General features: G+C 35.9%; 2 protein-coding genes across 2 annotated transcripts; both read left to right on the forward strand.

Annotated features, from left to right (window-relative positions):
- Positions 1-1,286: 1,286 nt before the first annotated feature.
- LOC131060772 (two-component response regulator ORR4) lies at positions 1,287-3,831 on the forward strand. The gene is made up of 5 exons (XM_057994158.2): positions 1,287-1,958; positions 2,044-2,120; positions 2,975-3,052; positions 3,142-3,212; positions 3,281-3,831. Exons 1-5 carry the CDS (start codon positions 1,832-1,834, stop codon positions 3,474-3,476), a joined length of 549 nt encoding a protein of 182 aa, XP_057850141.1. The 5' UTR covers positions 1,287-1,831; the 3' UTR covers positions 3,477-3,831.
- A 5,247-nt stretch (positions 3,832-9,078) lies between these two features.
- LOC131859065 (uncharacterized) lies at positions 9,079-16,510 on the forward strand. Its single transcript, XM_059212587.1, has 6 exons — positions 9,079-9,157; positions 9,337-9,698; positions 10,050-10,422; positions 16,055-16,109; positions 16,167-16,300; positions 16,458-16,510. The coding sequence occupies exons 1-6, from the start codon at positions 9,079-9,081 to the stop codon at positions 16,508-16,510; spliced, it is 1,056 nt and encodes a 351-aa protein (XP_059068570.1).
- The last annotated feature ends 4,676 nt before the right edge of the window (positions 16,511-21,186 follow it).

Here is a 21,186-nt window from a genome sequence, read left to right on the forward strand (position 1 = left end):
TTTTTTGTAACAATATAAGCTTCCTTTTACCTATCTCTCTCCCTTTCTCTCCCCCCCTCCCTCTATCTCACCCCTCTCTATCTCTCCTCATCTCTTGCTCCCTATCACTCTTTCCCCCTCTATATATATTTCTCTATCTCTCCTCCCCCTCTCTATCTATATCTTGTTTTGTCTACCCCTCTCTCTCTTATTCACTCTATCTCTCTTTCTTTATATCTCTATATTTCTAACTCTCTCCCTATCTTCCACTCCCTCCTATCTGTCTTTTTCTATCCATATCTCTCTACCTCTATCTAATTATATCTATATCTTTCTCCCTAAACCTCTCTATCTCTCTATATATCCCTCTATCTATATCACTCAATTTTTTCCCTCCCTCTGTCTCTCCATCTCTCCATCCATCTCTCCCTCTCATTATCTCTTTATCGTCATCTTGTTATCTCTCTCTACAAATTGATCTCATGAACAACAAAAAATAATCCAAAAAATGATTAAATTTTTTCTGACCTTCCACACCTCTTGGGCGTATCCATTGCACACCAAGGTGCAAGTGCTAGTTCTATATATAGGTTAATTTGATTAAAGAAAGACTCATATATCTCTTAAATAAACTCATCTAAGATAAATACGATAATTTCTTTTCAATTATTATTATATTGTAAAAAAATGATCTAAAATTTTCAAATTGAGGTGACAATTTAATTAAAAGATTAAACAAATGACCAACATGCTTGTCAAAATTAAGGATCTTTTTCTTGATCCTATAAACAATTTCTAGATATCATTAAAATCTTTCATTTATTCATTCATATAAAAAATGGGATGGAATAGACACACATCTCTTTTAAATAAATTAATCTAAGATAAATGTGCTAATTTCTTTTCAATTATTATTATATTGTAATAATTTGACCTAAAATTGTGGAATTGGGGTGGCAACGTCAACACCCAGGCCCACCATGTTGAAACTTTCTGCTGTGGACAAAATTTTCCATAATAAGCAAGAAAATGTGTGGAGATGAAAGTAAGTTCAAGTTTTTCCTCTTCCCTTTTCCCACTTCCTCACCTACTGGGGATATGATTATTATGGTGAGTGCAACTGCACATGATTAACATAAAAAAGTAGATAGAAAGCAAATACATCATTCATGCCCAAACCTGACGTCACAATATCTTGTATAGATTGTGTGGGCCCCACCCCATTTCAACATCAGATTATACGTTGGTATTTTAAATAAATAAAATTTGAAATTAGTTCTTCCCAACGAACACCAACTGTAGAGAAAAATCAAAGACTTGTAAAGCCGCTGGGTGGAGAGGATAAGTCATTGTCGGCGGTTTGTTTTTGGGTTTGTCAGGAATTCCGTTAGATTTGCGTAGAACTGAACAAGATTTGATCTTTATTGGTTTGGGAGGCCTATATTTACTGCATTGAATCTCTTCCGATCTTTAATCAGCCGCCGAGTACGACCAAACTGAGCACTTGGGTTGAAATTTCTATTCCAATTCGCATCTGGGTGTTCAAATTTCGATCGTATTTGGTCGAGATTTGAGGATTTCCATGTTTGGTATACGATCTTGTCGTTAAATTAGAAGAATCTGCCAAATATGGCAGAAGAATAGGAAAAAGATATTTCCTGGTGTCGGAACAGCCGTTTTATATGGTAATATTTGCAGTTTGATTGTGGAAGATCAGCCGGATTTGGATTTGGGCGTTCTGAAATCAGATCAGTTAAGAAAGTTCATCAAAGAGAGATTTTGCAGTGAGATCTGTAAGATTGAAAGCCACATTGTTTGGTTGTATATTCTTTCAAGTGTGATCTGGGAAAAAATGGGGGAGAGTAAGAATGATTCAGAAGATGAGGGCAGCAAATCTGAATTTCATGTCCTTGCTGTTGATGATAGTATCATTGATAGAAAAATCATTGAAGGGCTGTTGAGAAGATCTTCTTATCAAGGTACATTTTGCATTTTGGGGAAGATGAAATGTTTTCTGCAGGTTTATGTTTGGTTTCTGATGATGTCATTCATTGGTTTTGGCAGTGACCGCTGTCAACAGTGTGAGAAAAGCTCTGGAATTCCTTGGTTTGGAAGATGATGACCAAGGCCTGAATGCTGATGTATGTTTGGAATTCAAGCTTTTGATTTCATATACTGATCACCCTCTTGAATTCTCTCATGTTTGTGCACTTACTGATCACCTTCTTGGATTCTCTCATGTTTGTGCACTTACTGATCACCCACTTGGATTCTTCCATGTTTGTGTACTTCTGATGACCCACTTCAATTTTCTGTCATGTTTGTGCATTTCTGATCACTCACTTGGATTCTTCCATGTTTGTGCTCTTCTGATGACCCACTTGAATTTTCCTTCATGTTTGTACATTTTCTGATTACCCACTTGGATTCTTCCATGTTTGTGCACTTCTGATGACCTACTTCAATTTTCTGTCATGTTTGTGCACTTCTGATTACCCACTTGGATTCTGTCATGTTTGTGCAGTTCTCATTACCCACTTGAATTTTCTTTCATGTTTGTGCACTTCTGATCACCCTCTTGGATTCTTTCATGTTTGTGCATTTCTGATCACTCAATTGGATTCTTTCATGTTTCTGCATTTTTGCTCACCCACTTGAATTCTTTCATGTTTCTGCATTTTTGCTCACCCACTTGAATTCTTTCATGTTTTTGCACTTGTTATTACTCACTTGGATTCTTCCATGTTTGTGCATTTCTCATCACCCACAGAATTTTCTTTTCCAAGTTTGTGCACCTCTGATGACCCACTTGGATTCTTTCATGTTTCTGCAGTTGCACTTGTTATCACTCACTTGGATTCTTCCATGTTTGTGCATTTCTGATAACCCACTGGGATTCTTTCATGTTTGTGCAGTTTTTGACCACCCACTTGGATTCTTTCATATTTGTGCACTTCTGATAAACCCTTTGGATTTTTTCATGTTTGTGATGCAGAATGCTAGGGTGAATATGATAATTACAGACTATTGTATGCCAGGGCTGACTGGCTATGACTTGCTCAGAAGGGTAAAGGTAATCACAACATCAATGGCTATGTATTGTGGGAACAAGTAAATTGAACTCTTTTCTGATTCTGTACTACAATTTTTTCCATGGAGCAGGAGTCACCAACACTGAAGGACATTCCTGTGGTGATCATGTCTTCAGAAAATGTGGAGTCTAGAAGAAACAGGTAAATCACATGTAGCATTTATTATCCTATAGTTCATCAATTCTAACAGTTTGTCAGGTGATGAACAGGTGTTTGTCAGAAGGGGCAGAAGAATTCTTATTGAAGCCTGTGCAATTGTCAGACATTAGGAACCTCAGATCACACATGTTCAACTGGAGATCATCTCCCAGGGCCACTTCATCCAAAAGGAAAAACATTTCTGACAACAGCCTTTCTCCACAAGCAGATAGAAGACCCAGGCTCAGTGGATTGACAGTTGCCTGAAATATGGCAGTTTTGAATCCATTGGGGAAAGAACACATCATTTTAAGAACAGATTAGATTGTGTTGAAATATGGGAGTTTTGAATCCATTTGGAAAGAACATATCATTTCAAGAACAGATCAGATTGCATTGAAATATGGCAGTTTTGAATCCATTTGGAAAGAAAACATATCATTTCAAAAACAGATCAAAATCAATTCAGCATTACAAATGTGCGGTGGCTCCAAAGAAATTGTTCTTCAGTTTTGCCATAAAAAATAATTCTATGCATTTATTCATGGCTAAAGGATATAAAAACATATGTGCATATTTTCTCTTTAATTTACACTGCACAATGGCCATGTCTTCTAGTGAAGGTTTGAACTCAGAAAATACTTGCATGTGATTCTATTATTATGAAGTCATATTTAATGAATTTCTAATGGTGAAAAATGCACTGTGTACTTTTTCTTTTAATTTTGGATTTATTTCTCTTTATTTTAATGATTGATGTGTAAAATAACCTATTTTTATATAAAAGTTGGTAAATATCAAACAGAAAGGACATATATTTTAAAATGTATGTCAGAAGCACAAAGATTTCATAAAATATGTAAGAAATGCCTATTTTTAGAATGATCTCAACATTTTAGAATTTAAGAAGTATATTTACTTAATTAATTATTGTGACCTTTAAAACATATTTATATATAATAAAATAATAAAATAATAAACAATTATATGGTTGATTAAGTCGAAAACTAATCATTAATATATTTTATAAATAAATTAAAAAGTAATATTTTTGAAGAAAATATTATTTTTTAACTTTCTTATTTTTTTTTATATTATTCTTTATATTTTATTGACTGAGTTATTATTATTATTCTTTAATAAATGAAGAATAATTGTTTATTATTATAATAAAAATTATTAAAAATTTATGACATAATTTAATAAATAAACTAGTAAATATTATGTACTTCATTAAATAAAAATATAATAAACAATATACTTTATAAAAAATTAGGAAGTAGTATTTTTAAAAGAAATATCATTTTTTATAGTAATATGAATAATATTTATCATTTTTAATAGTAATATGAATACTATTTATTTATAAATGATATTTATATTTATATTAGATTTGTGTGATATGTTTCTATTGAAAAAACATTTTATTTTATTTATAATAAAATTATTTTATAGATAGTCTATTTAATCAAGAGTTGTTTTATTTCATTTTGATTTTAATTATATTTGTATGCTAACTTTTTATTATTTGTTGTTCACTCCATATCATTTCACTCCATCCTTTGTTGTCATTTTACTTATATCTTTCAACATAATGATTTTAAAGTAGATATTCTTTAATTAAACATAAAATAATCAATATAAATAAAATAAAACAATTCTTAATTATTTTAAAATAACTCTTTAAATAAATAAAAAGATAAATAATGTAAATAAAAGAAAACATTTTTTTAATTATAAAGTAATATAAATTTATTTTTAGTAAATGAAATAATTCAAGATATTTATACCAGTCAATATCTACATATACAAAATTAACCTTTGAACTTTCAAAATTCAAATTTAACACATTTCACCTCTACTTAGTCATTATATGTTGATTAAAGCATACAATATCTTGATTTGCATGTTAGGATATGCCCACTTCATAATGATAATCAACAATCTAACACATATCTATAACCTAGGATACAACTTATAAAATATTTAAGGCATCAAAGCATTATCACGTGACATCATATTTACATAACACTTTAGGTGTATTGCATGGCTACCTTTTATATATTTAATCATTATTCCCTATTGAATTAACTTGGTAATAGGGGCTACCTATTATATATTTAAATGGTGTCTACTAAACTACTCCTTCTCAAAATTTATGGACATCAAGTGGAACAAGTTATGGCATCTTTTAGTGCAACTAGATTTGCAACAAACATTCAAATTTGCACACAACAATGGATACTGATTTTAGTACTTTAATGTTAGTTATTTGATAGGTCATTATTTTTGACGCACTAGTGAATCAATTAACATATTTAAATTTTAATCAAGCACAAAGCTAAGTATTATTATTATTATATATTTAAATTAGTAGTATAATCAAGCCCAACCCATCTACCCATAGACTAAATTACTTAATCATTGTGAACTAATCAATTTATGTAGGATATTCATGTGATATGTGTTATTTCCCTTATATAGATTGGTAAAATTCATTTACCTTACATTTCCCATGGTTTTCCCTTAAGATTATTCCTTCCACATCATGGTTTCAAATATGATATTTGTGATTGTGCATCTTTCATTTAAAATTTGATTTGACCTTAGATATTTCATTATTTAGTTAGGTTTAGGGTTAAATGGTTTTCATTATTTAATTTATATATGATCCTTACCTCCCCACCCTTGTGTTCTTTGAGAATTATTGCCAAATCATCTATCATGGAAACTTATAGATATTTACATTCATGCCTTATTGATTTGATATGTTGCTACATATTATAGTATATAATCCTTCCATTCTTGATGTCCTTATGTATTTTTCATCCTTTGTAAATTTGGTTAATGGTTTTTATTTATTCATAGAAACATTCACTTTACTTGTGAGCTTAATCTTTATCATACCTTCCCTTACCAATGATAAGTGATAGTGCTGCACATCATGTTGCTTTACATTTACTTACTTCGTCATTACATGATGATGATATTATTGCAAGGTGTGTGCCCTTGGTCTCATTGTGCTGTGAAGTGCAACACTTGGGTTTGTGACATGGCTTAATCACCTCCTATGGATTCTATAAGTCTAGTTGTTGTATCGGGCATTAACAAGTCAATCTTTTGGTGCAACGACAACTGCACTTCTAACAAGTGGTATCAGAGCCCGGGTCACAGGTTCAAACCTCCTTGCTTGCGCTGGGAGGAGGATTGTTGCAAGGTGTGCGCCCTTGGTCTCCTTGTACTGTGCAACACAACGCTTAGGTTTGTGACATGGCTTAACCACCTCCTATGGATTCTATAAGTCTAGTGGTTGTCTTGGGCATTGACAGGTCGATCTTTTGGTGCAACGACAACCATACTTCTAATAGATATTGCATATTATTTACCTATCAATAATATTGTTGACCCTTCTGATACTATTATTTCCACATGTTGCAATTTACCTATAGCACAATTCAAATTCTTGGTGATAAGGATGTTGAAATTCAAGCTAGAAGAAGGTTAACAAGTGCATTAGAACAAGAAAACTTCTCTTTCCTATCTAAGATTGAACCTAATGACTTTGCAGAAGCAAGCAAAGATGAGATTTGGATTTGATGATATGGAGGAAGAATTGAATCAATTTGAGAAGCAATAGACTTGGGAACTTGTTCCACAATCAAAGGACCAAAATGTATTTGGAATCAAGTGGGTTTTAAAAAATAAGATGAATGAAGATGGTCAAGTGATAAAAAAATATGGCAAGATTAGTTTGCAAAGGTTATGCTCAAATTGAAGTTATTGATTTTGATTATGCTTTTTGCTCCTGTAGTTAGATTAGAAGCTATTAGAATGTTCTTAGCATTTTCTATTTTCAATAATTTTAAGGTTTATCAAATGTATGCCATGTTTGCATTTCTTAATGGAAACCTAGATGAAGATATTGAACAACTAGAAGGGTTTCAACTATAAAAAAAATTAGGATTGTGTATGCAAGTTGAAGAAGGCATGACATGAAATAAGACAAGCCCCTAGAGCATTGTATTCAAGACTAGATGAATATCTACAACAACAAAGTTTCAAAAGACAAATTATTGATAACAATCTATGTACATCGAGACTGAAGGTGAGCATCAATTGATATTGTTTTATATGTTGATGATATCATTTTTGGTGGTAGCAGTGATAAGATGTGCAAATAATTTATAGAATATCTATGCAAAAAGAGAGCGAAATGTTCATGTTTGGTGATTTATCATTTTTCCTTGGTTTATAAAATTCCTAGCTTAATAGAGGTATTTTTATTTCACAAACAAAGTATATCAAGGGGATGTTGAAGAAATTCAAATTGGAGGATTGCATACAAATAAGCACATATATGGTCCCATATTGTAAGTTGAGCAAAGATGATGAGTCTCTTGAAGAAAATTAGACCTTGTATTGATTTATGATTGGTAGCCTATATTGTATGTAAGTACATCAAGACTAGGTATTATGCAAGCGGTAGGTAAGGTGACAAGATTTCAAGCAACACCAAAAGAAACTCATATGTAGATAGTCAAAAGAATTTTTAGATATCTAAAAGGCACTATGGATATTGGTATGTGGTATCCTAGAGGTGAAAACTTTACATAGATTGCATATACAAACACAGATTAGTAAAGTAGTGTCGATGACAAAAATAGGATAAGTAAAGGTGCATTTTTTCTTGGAAATAGTCTCGTGTCTTGGATATGAAAGATCCAGGATTTTGTGTCTTTATCTACAATGGAAGCAAAGTGCATTGTAGTAGTTTCATGTTGAACATAGGTGATTTGGATGAAATAGACATTGAAGGACATCAAGGTAGAGAATGATCAACCTATTTTAATTCTTTGTCACAACACAAGTGCAATAAACATATCAAAGAATCTTGTTATGCATTCAAGGACAAAGAATAATCCCATAAAGTATCATTTCTTGAGAGAAAAAGTTGTAGAATACTAGCTCAAGTTGGAATATGTTACTAGAACAAATTGCAAATATATTTACTAAGCCCCTTTCCAGAGAAATTTTTGAATATCTTAGGCAAAAATTGGGAGTGGTATCTCCTTCTTGGCTTTAGGTTCTTAAGGAGAGCATGGGTTTAGGGAGAGCTCATAAAGTGTTGTCCTTCAACCTTGAAGTGCTACAGTAATGGGGAGAGTATAGTACATGCAAATACAATCAAGATTAAGTTAGAGAGAGAGATAACCCTAATGGGGAAATTTTTTGAAAGAGGGAGAAATACAATCAATTTGGAAATAGATAGATACACTTAGGGGGAGAGCTAGAATAGAAGTAGATTTGATGGTATCAAGAACAAGTATAGAAAAAGAGTAATTGATGCAGGGACTTCGCGGGGTCATAATTTTTGACTCGACTGTCCGATTGGGCTGAAGTAGCAAAGGTACTAGAAGAATATAGTGATGTTATACCTGATGTGCTACCTGATGGTCTTCCACCGAAGTGAGATATTCAACATCATCTTGATCTAATTCCAGGAGCATCTTTACCTAATCAGACAACATATAGGATGAGCCCTACACAACATGCAAAACTCAACAAGCAGGTGATGGAGCTTATGAAGAAAGGTGTTGGGCAAGAAAGCACGAGTCCATGTATTGTACCAACATTATTAACACCAAAGAAAGATGGTACACGGAGGATGTGCATAGATAGCCGCGCAATCAATAGAATTACCATCAAATACCAGTTCCCTATATCTCGCTTGGATGACACGATGGATGTTCTTGTAGGGGCCCAATATTTCAGTAAAATTGATTTGAGAAGTGGGTATCACCAAATTCGGATCCGAGAAGGGGATGAATGGAAGACTGCTTTCAAGACTAGAGATGGATTATATGAGTGGATGGTGATGCCATTTGGGTTGTCTAATGCACCCAGTACCTTCATGCAACTGATGAATACAGTGCTTCGACCTTACATTGGTAAGTTGGTTGTAGTTTATTTTGATGGCATTTTAATTTTTAGTAAGAGCAAAGAGGAGCACTTGTAGCATTTGCGGATCATATTGGATGGGTTGAGGAAAGAGAAAATTTATGCAAACCTCAAAAGTGTAGTTTTATGCAAGAGAGTCTGGTATTTTTGGGATTTGTTGTTTCTGCAGACGGTATCAAGATGGATTTAGGGAAGGTTAGAGCAATTCTGGAATGGCTTAGTCCCAAGAGCATAACAAAGGTAAGAAGCTTTCATGGTCTGGTCATATTTTATCGAAAGTTTATTCAAAATTTTAGCAGTATTGTTGCACCCGTAACAAATTGTACCAAAGGAAAGGAATTCATGTCGACCAATGAGGCTGAAGAAAGTTTCAAGTTTCTAAAGAAGAAGGTAACTAAAGCTCCCATATTAGTATTACCAGACTTCGAAAAGGTGTTTGAAGTTGATTGTGATGCCCCACATGTAGTTATTGGAGCTGTTCTTAGCCAAGCAGGTAAACCAATCGCCTTTTTTAGTGAAAAGTTGAATGAGGTAAGGAAGAACTATTCCACATATGATCTAGAGTTTTATGCACTTGTGCAAGCCTTGTGACATTGGAGACATTATTTAGTGCCAAAGGAGTTTGTCTTGTTCACAAATTACCTCGCATTAAAATATCTAAACACACAAAAGAAGTTGAGTAGTAGACATGCGAAATGGGTTTCATTCTTACAAGGCTATACATTTGTTTTGAAACACAAATCAGGAAAGCAAAACCAAGTTGTAGATGCATTGAGAAGACACATTGTACTTCTAACAATAGTGGAGAATGAGGTAGTTGGTTTTGATGCAATCAAAGATTTGTATGAGTCTGACAATGACTTCTGGGAGATTGTGGAATAGTTGAAGAACGCAATAGCTAGAAATATGTCTGATATTCAAGGTGAATACTTTATGCAAGATGGCTATCTCTTCAAAGGGAAACAATTATGCATTCCAATTGGTTCCATGAGGGATAATATCATCAGGGAATTTCATAGCAGTGGTTTGGCTGGACATTTTGGCAAGGATAAGACAATAGCCTTAATTGAAGATAAATACTACTGGCCAAAGATGAAACAAGATGTAACCAGATATGTGGCAAGGTGTAGGATCTGTCAAGTTGCTAAAGGACACTCGCAGAATACAGGGTTGTACATGCCACTTCCTGTACCTCTAGAACCATGGACAGATTTGAGCATGGACTTTGTTTACGGATTGCCAAATACACAACGAGGTAATGATTCTATTTTTGTGGTTGTTGACAGATTCAGTAAAATGGTTCATTTTATTGCTTGTAAGAAAACTAGTGATGCAACACGAGTGACCGAATTATTTTTTTCAAAAGTTGTTAGGTTGCATGGTGTGCCAAAAACCATTGTCTCTGATAGAGATACAAAGTTCTTAAGTCATTTTTGGCGAACTTTATGGAAGAAGATGGGGACTAAGTTGTAGTTTAGTAGTTCCTATCACCCTCAAACCGATGGGCAAACAGAGGTAGTCAATCATAGTTTGGGAAACCTGTTAAGGTGCATTGTTGGAGAGAAGCCTAAGCAGTGGGATTTGGCATTGCCCCAAGCAAAGTTTGTTTACAATAGCTCAGTGAACAGATCTACAGGTAAATCCCCATTTCAAATTGTTTATGGTAGGAATCCTAAGGGTGTTCTAGATTTGGTGCAGTTACCCCTTGGCGAAAGAATCAGTGATGATGCAGTAGCATTTGCAGAACACCTTCACCAATTGTAGGAAGAGGTGAGACAGAAGTTGCAGGAAAGTAATGCGAAGTACAAATCTATAGTAGATGTTGGTCGACGACATCAAGTCTTTAAGGAAGGTGATTTAGTGATGGTTTATCTATGGAAAGAGAGGTTTCCTATAGTCACACACCACATGTTAAAACATAAGAAAGTTGGTCCTTGCAAGGTTCTCAAGAAGATAAATGACAATGCTTATCAGGCCGATTTACCACCTGATCTTGATATTTTTTCTGTATTTAATATTTATGATCTATACACATTTCATGGTGACATTCATGATGATGGTGGTGAGAAGGAAGTAGATTGGCAACAAACACTCCCTATTAAGAAAAGAGAGAAGATTGCACAGATTCTCGACAAGAAGACTGTTCGCAATCACAGATTCTCAACAAGAAGATTGTTCGCACTCAACAAGGAGAATACCGTAGATACTTGGTACAGTGAGATGGATTAGCACCAGCCGAGAGCACATGGATTACAAAGTGGGAATTACAGTAGTTGGATCGAGGTCATTGGTAGCAATTTGAGGACACCCACTTGCAGGAACTGCATTCTTTTCAACCAGAGGAGAATGATGCAGGGACTTCGCGGGGTCATAACTTTTGACTCGGTTGTTCGATTGGGCTGAAATTTTACGTGGATGTGTATCTTGAGGAGTTGATTGGATTTTCAACCAAACCTAGTTTGGTAGGGTCTCCAAAAATTCAAAATTTTCAGGGCTGGATTCCTTCATCTAAGGCCTCAAAATTGTCTTTTACTTTCTTTTTCGGTTTTTTAGAAAGTTGGGTTTTTAGTTAATTTTGAGCTCGTAATCTTTATGAGATTAGAAAGTTGGGTTTTTTGTGTCGTAGGATTTTTTTTTAGATTTATAGAAGATTTCGTGATTTTTGGGATAGATTTGAAAATTTCCTTAAATGACAATTTTCAGTTTTTGTAAAAATCTGCCCAAAAAGAAATTTTTTGGTGATTGTTTAAAATAGGAACATTTTCATTATAATGACAGAATGGTTGAAGTTGTAGAAGAATAATGAAGAACATTTGATCTAGACTTGTGTTTATTTCCAATTATTCTTTGTTATATTGGTTATGTTTTAACTGGCTACTTCAGTAATGCAACTCTCAGGACATCCCTTTTCCATTCATGTCAAAGGAAGAGAGTTATCCATAGCGGGATATTTCATGAGTAGTATATTTGTATTTGTACTTACATTGTGTTTTCATGTATTGCCATCAATGATAAATAGAGAGATTGTTGCAAAAGTTGTCATGTTATTTTCATTGATATAAAAAATTGATATAATCACAGTCTTACAAATATCATCTTTGTTTATTAGAGATGTCATTAATGTCACTAAATAGAATGCATAGGATTGATTTTTGACAATATTGGTGCATATTATCTAAGATTGAGTTTACCTTCCAAGGTTTTATTTTCGCCCTAAAACTCAAGGTTTTATTTTCGCCCTAAACCCTATCCAGGACTTGGTTCATTTTTTATCTAATTTTTGTTGATTGGCTTTAGTTGTTCTTGGTTGGCTAAGTCATGAATTGAGGCTTCTTTAATCATGCCCTGAATTCTTGGCCCTATCACTTGGCTTGATTGCTCAAAATATTTTGATATATGCCTAAGCCGTAAAGTTTAGCTTACGTGGTGTGGTCCCCCTCGTGGGTCATTCAAGATAGTTCTCGATGGCAAACTCTCATTAGATTGCAATTGTGTCACTTGTCTAGTGCAAGGTCTTTCAGAACTCAACGTCCACATAACTAAAATAAGTTTAAATGTTACAGGTCGACATTTCAATAGATATGAAAGGCATGGATTGATATATAAAAGTAGATTGCTTTCGAGCAAGTCTGGTTTGTGATATAGTTGTTTGTTTATGTGCAAAATGCTCCATCTTTTGTAGCAGAGAAAAGTATAGGAGGATAGAGAGAAAGTGTTTCTAAATAGATTAAATTGGACAAAGCAGATCAAAATGACAACAAAATTAAGTCAAATAGTCAGAATTCGAGTAGATCTATGAACATTGAAGAGCTTCATGCCATTCATTTTCCAATGTGGATATTTTTATTAAAGAGTTTGGTGTCTTGATCTAAGAGATTGGTGTTTCTTATTGAGTTAGTATTCAATTATGGGGATTGGTATTTTCAATAGGTTGGTACCTGCATATTGTATTTTGGAGATTGTTGTCTCCAAGATTGGTGCCTACAATTAACAATTGTAGGAATCTTTTATTATATTTTGTGAGGCTAGATTTGGATAGTAGATCCAAGTAGTCCTTTCACTATGTTTTTTTTAATAAAAGGGTTTTCGTATATATCTAGTGTTCTCTCTCTTGTGTGGATGTTGTGCATTTAATATTATTGTTGTTATTGCTGATCTTATGGTTGCTAAATTTTGAAATAAGTAAATGATTGCGTTATGCTAATTTAGCTTCCTCTCAATATATTTGTGTGCTTTTCATATATAGACATTATAAGTATATTATATATTTGCATTGTCTCACATTAGTGAATTTCTATAGTACATATTGTTTATGGTAAAAATGGAAACAACAATATTGAAAGACTAAATAGAATTCAACCACAAAACCCTAGCCTAACAATAACAAAGATCCACCATAACATATGAAGATTACCTAAGACAATGGAAATCAACGAAATCACAAAGATTATACCATCACATGTCCAATAGGGTTTGGATCTCCATTCTTCCTATGTCCATTGATCTTGCTTGATATATTTGCTCTCAGATTTTATGTGTACACAAGAGCTCAACAAAGAACGGAAATGTTGTTGCAAGTAAGCTTGATTGCATATGAAAGTTCAAATGCTAGTCCAGGAGTGCTAGTAGAATGCATAGGGTTGATAATGAGAGAAGCATCCTCTTATATAGAAGACACTATAAGAAATGGAGGGATAAGATTAAGAGGTGTAAAAGATAAATGGTCGGCTAAGATTAAAGGGTAGGTAGAGAAAATAAGAAAATAATGAGAGGGTAGGTAGTGTAGAAATTAAGAGGTGAATGACATGTGTCATGGGTAAAAAAGGCTAATGAATTAATTAAATAAATAAAGATTTATTTAATTAATAGAAGAAGTGGGATCAATTAAATAAATGAAATATTTATTTAATTTAGAAAAAGGGTAATTTAAATAAATAAAAGTATTTATTTAAATGAGGAAAAATGCTAGAAGAGGATAAATGAATTAATTAAATAAATAAAGATTTATTTAATTAATAGAAGATCTAGGCTCAAATAATTAAATAAATAAATAAATTTATTTAATTAGACATGACAATTTTAGGTGTCCACATTTTGCCCCTCTTCGAGACAATGCAGCTTGTTGCGTTGTTTCAAAGAAGATAAGATGAATTGATACAAAGTTTCTCCAAGATGGGAATGATATGCCCCCTCGAGAGATCGGATGAAAATGTTTGAAAAGATCACAGACAATCTCTCGATAAGAAAGAAAGGCTAGAAAGGACTGACAAGATATGATAGAGTGACAGAGTCACGAGATAAAGAAGACTGACTCGGGAAACTAGGGCTAGGGTAGTCTATAAAATAGACTACGAGGGAAAACATCCTCATTGTCATCCACACACCTAAGAGATTAGAGTGCAGAGAGAGAAAAGAGCAGTCAACAGTGGTGGCATTGGTGCACAGATTCGATTGTGTTCACCGATATCAGAGGCCTGTAGATGTAGGAGAGCCGGTAAGTACCACAAAACCTCCTTGTACCTTATTGCATTAATTATTGTCATAAATGCATGTCAGATAGTGTAATAAATGTGCTTTAGGTAGGTTGCACCTTATTGCATTAATTATTGTCATAAATGCATGTCAGGCGTGTCTGTGCAGGGCAGGCATGTTTGTGAAGTATGCAAGTGCATTTGTGTCATGAATGCGCGTTTATGTCTTCAAGGTCAAATCAACAATTCTGTGATAAACATATGCTGTCGATTGGATAAGCCGCTGAGAGGATACACTCAAGAAGGTCCTCTAGGGAAGACTAGGATAGCAGATAGGGATAGGATTGACAATTCTGTGATAGAACATGCATTGTCAATTAGATAAGCTACTCAAGAGAATACACTCAAGTAGGTGCCCTAAAAGATAGGATAAAAGCAACACTTTGTGATGAACAGGGAATGCTACTAGGATAGAGTGCCATATGATAGATATAAGCATTAGGATAAAAAACAACACTTTGTAATGAACAAGGAGTACCACTAGGATTGATACAGTAGATTTTGTTTGACTGCAGGAGGACCTACCTATGCTGGAGTCATGGGAGAGATACCCTTCGACTCAGGGATTACGACCAGAGTTGACATTCAAGGATAGAGCAACAGTTGAGGCCATGGGCTTGCAATACATTATGTATGTGCCTAAGTTTCAGGCAAACATGGGATTGCTGATTGCATTAGCTAAGAGATAACACTTAGAGACATGCACTTTTCATTTGCCAACGGGTGAGATGACAATCACCTTGGAGGATGTATATAGGATACTGAGGATACCGATCATTGGGGAGTTAGTTCCTTACGATCGAGAGGGAGATAGGGATGCATTGAGATGAGTGTTTTGGGATCCAGGATAGGAGATGAGGGCAAGACATGTGGCTTGGGATACCATAACAGAGACAGGATTGGCTCTACCGACAGGAGTGATCAGTGAGTTCCTCTATCTAGATAGGGCGACACAAGGGTTGGCTGTGGGATGGGGGACGACTCTGGAGACATTGGTGACTGAGCACAAGGTTTGCATGGGGACCGTGTCTGCTGGCACACTTGTATTATGAGTTGCATCAGCTTGTATATCATAGATCGACATGATTAGGATGCAAAGTGACATTATTGCAGGTATGGGCATATGAGGATCTTCTGGTGACACGACCGATACACTTTAGAGGTAGAGGACATGGGCGCAGTTATGTGCATCTGTATGATATGATTATTTCTCAGCCATGGATTGGGAGGCTAGAGTATTGGCACCGAGTGGTCGATGAGGTAGAGAGTGTAGTATGGAGGCCTTACTTAGACTGTGAGGAGTGGGAGGATGACGCAATATATTATTGAGAGGCAGTTGATAGACATGGTATGCAGGCAGTTCGACAGGGTACAACAGATTCCATGAGGGTCTGGGATGTACATACAGACAGTGAGGGATCAAGTGTATTTAGGTCTGTTACTGTTATATGATCAGGTACTGACACAGATGTAGGAGATCTTGGGACATATGGGCAGATGTAGAGGATGCAGGGATAGATGCAGAGTACACTGTATATTGGGGAGAGCATCCGTTTCCATGGCTGACGGATCCGGGGGAGTCGATAGAGGGAGACAGTGGAGGTGATGGAGATGATAGTGGAGATGGTGGAGGTAGGGCACAATGGTAGAGAGGAGAGTGGCTCAGAGGAGAGATGGCGAAGAGGAGAGACAGGTGCATGTAGTGAGGGGTAGAGGTGGATTGCCATTATAGGTGCTAGCAACACATGTTCCCAGACAGGTACAGGGACGGGGACAGGAGCAACCACAGGGACAGGGGGAGGAGGGAGTTGAAGAGGAGGATGAGCTACTATCCTTGAGGGAAATCTGCCAGGGACATGCAGATGAGATACGAGATCTAGAGAGGGATACAACGAGGCTTAGGAGACAGCTGAGGGACACTGAGTGGGAGAGGGACCGGGCTATTCAATGCTATACAGAGGCTAAGACAACACTGAGGGTAGGTAGGTAGGAAACAAAGGACACAAAGGCCAGATATGCCTATGTTCTGCGGGCATGGGAGGAGATAGCTTACTAGAGAGACTTTTACTATGGAGTGGTGCCACCAGATCAACGGGCTAGGAGCTTCCATAGACCGTCGCGGACTACGACGACCTCTGGAGGGAGAGATAGGAGTCAGGTGTCTAGCGGTGGGGTCATGGGTCCTCCACCACCACCAGATAGAGGGGGCAGGAGAGATGATCCTGGGGTGGGTCCTTCTAGGGCTTAGACTCTGTCGAGGCCAGTTGGCTCCGAGGGAGGGAGTTCATCATAGCCTTAGAGGGCTCCCTATGTATCAGTTTTGTACCATTTGTGTATGATGATATAGACACCTTCGAGTGATTGTAGCCATATGATTTTGACATCATTGTATCATGACACTTGTGATTTTGATATATATATGAGATGATTCATCCTTGTGGCAACTATATGCATGTGTTCCTATGTGATGTTTCTATGTCATGATTCTATATGTTTTATGATGTTTATGATATGGATGAAAATATGCACATGATGAAATGCAATTTTTTTTGTTCTTTTATGTTTTAATATATTATGCAAATGCAAATGTGAATGTATGAAATGCAGATGAATATGATAATGCAAAGGATGAGATGCATGATGTGTATATGATATACTAATCAGTGGTGTGTGCAGGATATGGTGCAATTTTGATATCTATATGTATGTATGAAATGCTAATATGTGGTAATGCAAGTGCAAACTACATGAAATGCAAATATTTTTGGTATGTCATTATACTAAGTCATGTGATAGTGGGCTACGTGGACTCAAGAAGGATGATGGAGGTCAATCAAGAAAGGGGAATGGAAGATAGAAGATATGGAACTGAAAGAGATTCTTGTGCTATTATCATTATTGAGCTTTATTATGGCAAATAGGTTATGACAATCTATATATATGTTCAACCCAGAAAGTCATTGTACTTGTTTGCATGGAGATTAGACAGTTGCAAACAAGGAATGCTCCAGTTCATATTAGACTCATAGTGTCCTCATATCCTTGGATAAGTCATAGCATTACTAATAGAGAATCCACAGACAACAAAGAAAAATAGGTGATGATACCCCATCCTCGCCTTTCTAGTCAAAGACATCCTGGAGATAAAATCTCTAGTAAGAGACATCCCAGAAAAGATAAAAGACATGTCACCAAAAAATAAAATCAAAAGAAAATCAAGACTCGACACCAACATCCACTGTAGTCCTCAAGTTTAGTGTCTCTTTTCACTTGTATAAGTCTGTTTGATTGTGGTCACAATTTTTTTGTTCACAAAAGGATAGATAGCACCAAACCATAATGTTGTCTGAGTCTGTTAATAGATTTGATTTGTTGAAGCCCATTGCTGCTTGTGTCTCATCTGAAACTGACAGAATCCATGAAACTGATACTTTATTACGGAGAAGGTGAAACTTTATTGTGGATCCATGATGCAAGTGTTGCTTTATTGTGGATTGTGCACGGATAGACTAAAGAAAACTGGAAGAAATTGTACTCCTCGGAACACGTGATGCTCTTAGGTCCACACCCATCACTAGACGTAGGATTTGCCTTAGCCACAGATAGGAGCTGATTTATTATGGATGGAAAGGTTGTGAGTGTGTGTAAAGTGAAAGGATGGAATTGAATCGTGAATGAGGGAGGAGCAATGTCTCTACACATGGTGTCGATGGCCTTATTTTCACCATGGTACTTGCTTAGGGTGCTACCAAAGTGGTTTTCACCGTTGGACGAATTTATTTCTCTTTACTTTTTTTGATTTTTTAATTTTTTTTGTGTCACAAGGTGCCTATTTGCTAGGTTTTCACCAAGTAACGATTTTTTATTTTTATGATTGTTTTGTATTTTAAATAATTTGTTTGATTTTTTTTTTTGTATTTTTGAATTAGGATACTCCTAAGAGCTATGTGTAAAACTTGCGAAGGTGCATGCTATTGATAGGATCCTCCAAAGTTTCACCCTCTGGGGTTGAGAGCTGATATGCACCGGATCCATAGGCTGCTGTAATGATGTAAGGACCAAGCCAATTTGGTTCAAACTTGCCCTTCTTCTCTTTGTGTTGCTGATTTTTGGGGTTTTCCTTGAGAACTAAGTCACCTACCTCAAATGTATGAGGCTTCACCTTGTGATTGTAACTACGACTCATTCATTGTTGATAAGCCTTGAGATGATTAAAAGTAGTTTGTCTTTGTTCATCCAATAGTTCTAGTTCTTGTAAGCGAGAGACCCTGTAGTCTTCATCACTGATAATGTTTTGCAAAGAGACTCATAAAGATGGTAACTCGACCTCAATAGGCAAGATAGCTTCAACATCATAGATGAGTAAATAAGGCGTGGCTACTATAGGTGTGCGAACACTTGTGCGATAAGCCCAAAGTGCGGGATTAAGTTGGATATGCTAATTTCGACCAGTGTCATCAACTGTCTTTTTGAGGATTTTAAGAATAGTTTTATTAGACGCCTCAGCTTGACCATTACCTTGGGGGTAATATGGAGTGGAGAAATCATGGGTAATATGGAAGTGATCACAAAGTTCATGAACATCTTGGTTTTTGAAGGGAGGTCCGTTATCAGTAATGATGGAAAGAGGAATACCGTACCAGCAAATGATATAGTTGAGAATGAATGTAGCAATCTGTTTTCCAGTGACTTGTGTAAGAGGTACGACTTCAATCCATTTTGTGAAATACTCGGTGGCAGTGATAATGAATTTGTGGCCATTGGAAGAAGGAGGCTGAATCTTGCCTATAAGATCGAGTCCCCACTGACAAAAGGGCCAAGGAGTTGCAATCGATTGAAGTTCTTGTGCTAGCGCATGAATAAGGTCTCCGTGAATTTGACATTTCTTACATTTCTTGACAAATTGATATGAGTCTTTTTCCATATTGGGCCAGTAATATCCAATCTTGATAAGTTTCTTGGCCAAGGTAGGACCACTAGAATGTGGACCACATATTCCTTCATGAACTTCTCGTAACGCAATCTGAGCTTTGTCCCTTTCTAAACATCTAAGAAGAGTGCCATCTAGACCCCGACGGTATCAGATATCAGCTAAAATGATGTATCGGGAAGATTGGCGAATGAAAGTGCGGCGTTGGTTGTTGGATAAGTCAGGGGAAGGGTGTTGTTACGAAGGTATGTGAAAATAGAATCGTATAACTGGAAATCTAGACCAACACCACATATCATCTTAGTTGGAGTGATCTCTTAGGAGGGAACCAAAAGGTTATCCACCAAGAACTCATAGCGGGTTTCATTCTGCGGTAGATTGATCAGTGAGGCAATAGTAGCCATGACATCTGCGATTCGATTTTGCTCTCTTGGTATCCGCTCAAAGCTTAACTTCAAGAAATATTGCTTCAAGAAATATTGCTTGAAGTCATCTACCATTTTCTTGTAAGGCATTAATTTTTCATTCTTTGTTTGGTAGCCATTGGTTGCTTGATGAATTACTAGTTGAGAGTCCCCAAAAATATGAAGTTCCTGGATTAGCCACTGAACTACAATCCGTAATCTAGTTGTTAATGCCTCGTATTCTCCTATGTTATTAGTGCAAGGAAATGACAATCGGTATGATTTGGGAATGGAATCTCCTTGAGGTGTGATAAAGAGGATGCCAACTCTTGCACCATGCTGTGTGTATGAGCCATCAAAGTACAATTGCCAAGGCTTTGTGTGTGATACTGTCAGGATGGATTCATCTGGAAACTCTAAAGTTAAAGGAGTATCATCTATCATGGGTGCATCTGCTAACTTATCTGTGATAGCTTGTCCCTTTATTGCTTTTTTGTCCACATATTTAATGTCAAATTAACTCAAGAGCATCACCCATTTGGCTAGTCTGCTAGTACACATTGCCTTATTGAGAAGATATTTCAATGGATCAATCCTTGGAACTAGCTCAGTTTTATGAGTTAGAATGTAATGTCATAATTTATGCAAAGCAAAAACCACAGCGAGACACACACGCTCAATTGGTGTGTATTTTAGCTCATAACTGACCAAAGTACGACTGATGTAATATACTGCCTTTTCTTTTCCTTCAACATCATGTTGCGCTAAGAGTGCTCCCAATGCTATTGATGTAGCTGATATGTAGAGTAATAGGGGTTGTTCTAGGACTGTCGACATCAAGACTAGTGGATTTAGAAGATAAGCTTTGACTATTTGAAAAGCCTGTTGACAGTTATCATCCCATTTGAATTTGATGTTTTTGTGTAGCAAGTGTTGAAAAGGATGACATTTATCTGCAAGTTGTGCTATGAATCGTCATATGGACTAGAGTCTTCCTTGTAAAGATCAAAGTTGACTAATATTTCTTGGTGGTGGCATCACTAAGGTCACTTTGACGTTTGTAGGATCAACTTCAATTCCTCTTTTTGAAACAATGAATCCAAGGAGCTTCTTGGAGGTTACTCCAAAGACACATTTCTTGGGGTTTAGTCTTA

Source organism: Cryptomeria japonica, chromosome 10 (assembly GCF_030272615.1).
Source record: "Cryptomeria japonica chromosome 10, Sugi_1.0, whole genome shotgun sequence".
In the NCBI taxonomy this organism is placed as follows: domain Eukaryota; kingdom Viridiplantae; phylum Streptophyta; class Pinopsida; order Cupressales; family Cupressaceae; genus Cryptomeria; species Cryptomeria japonica.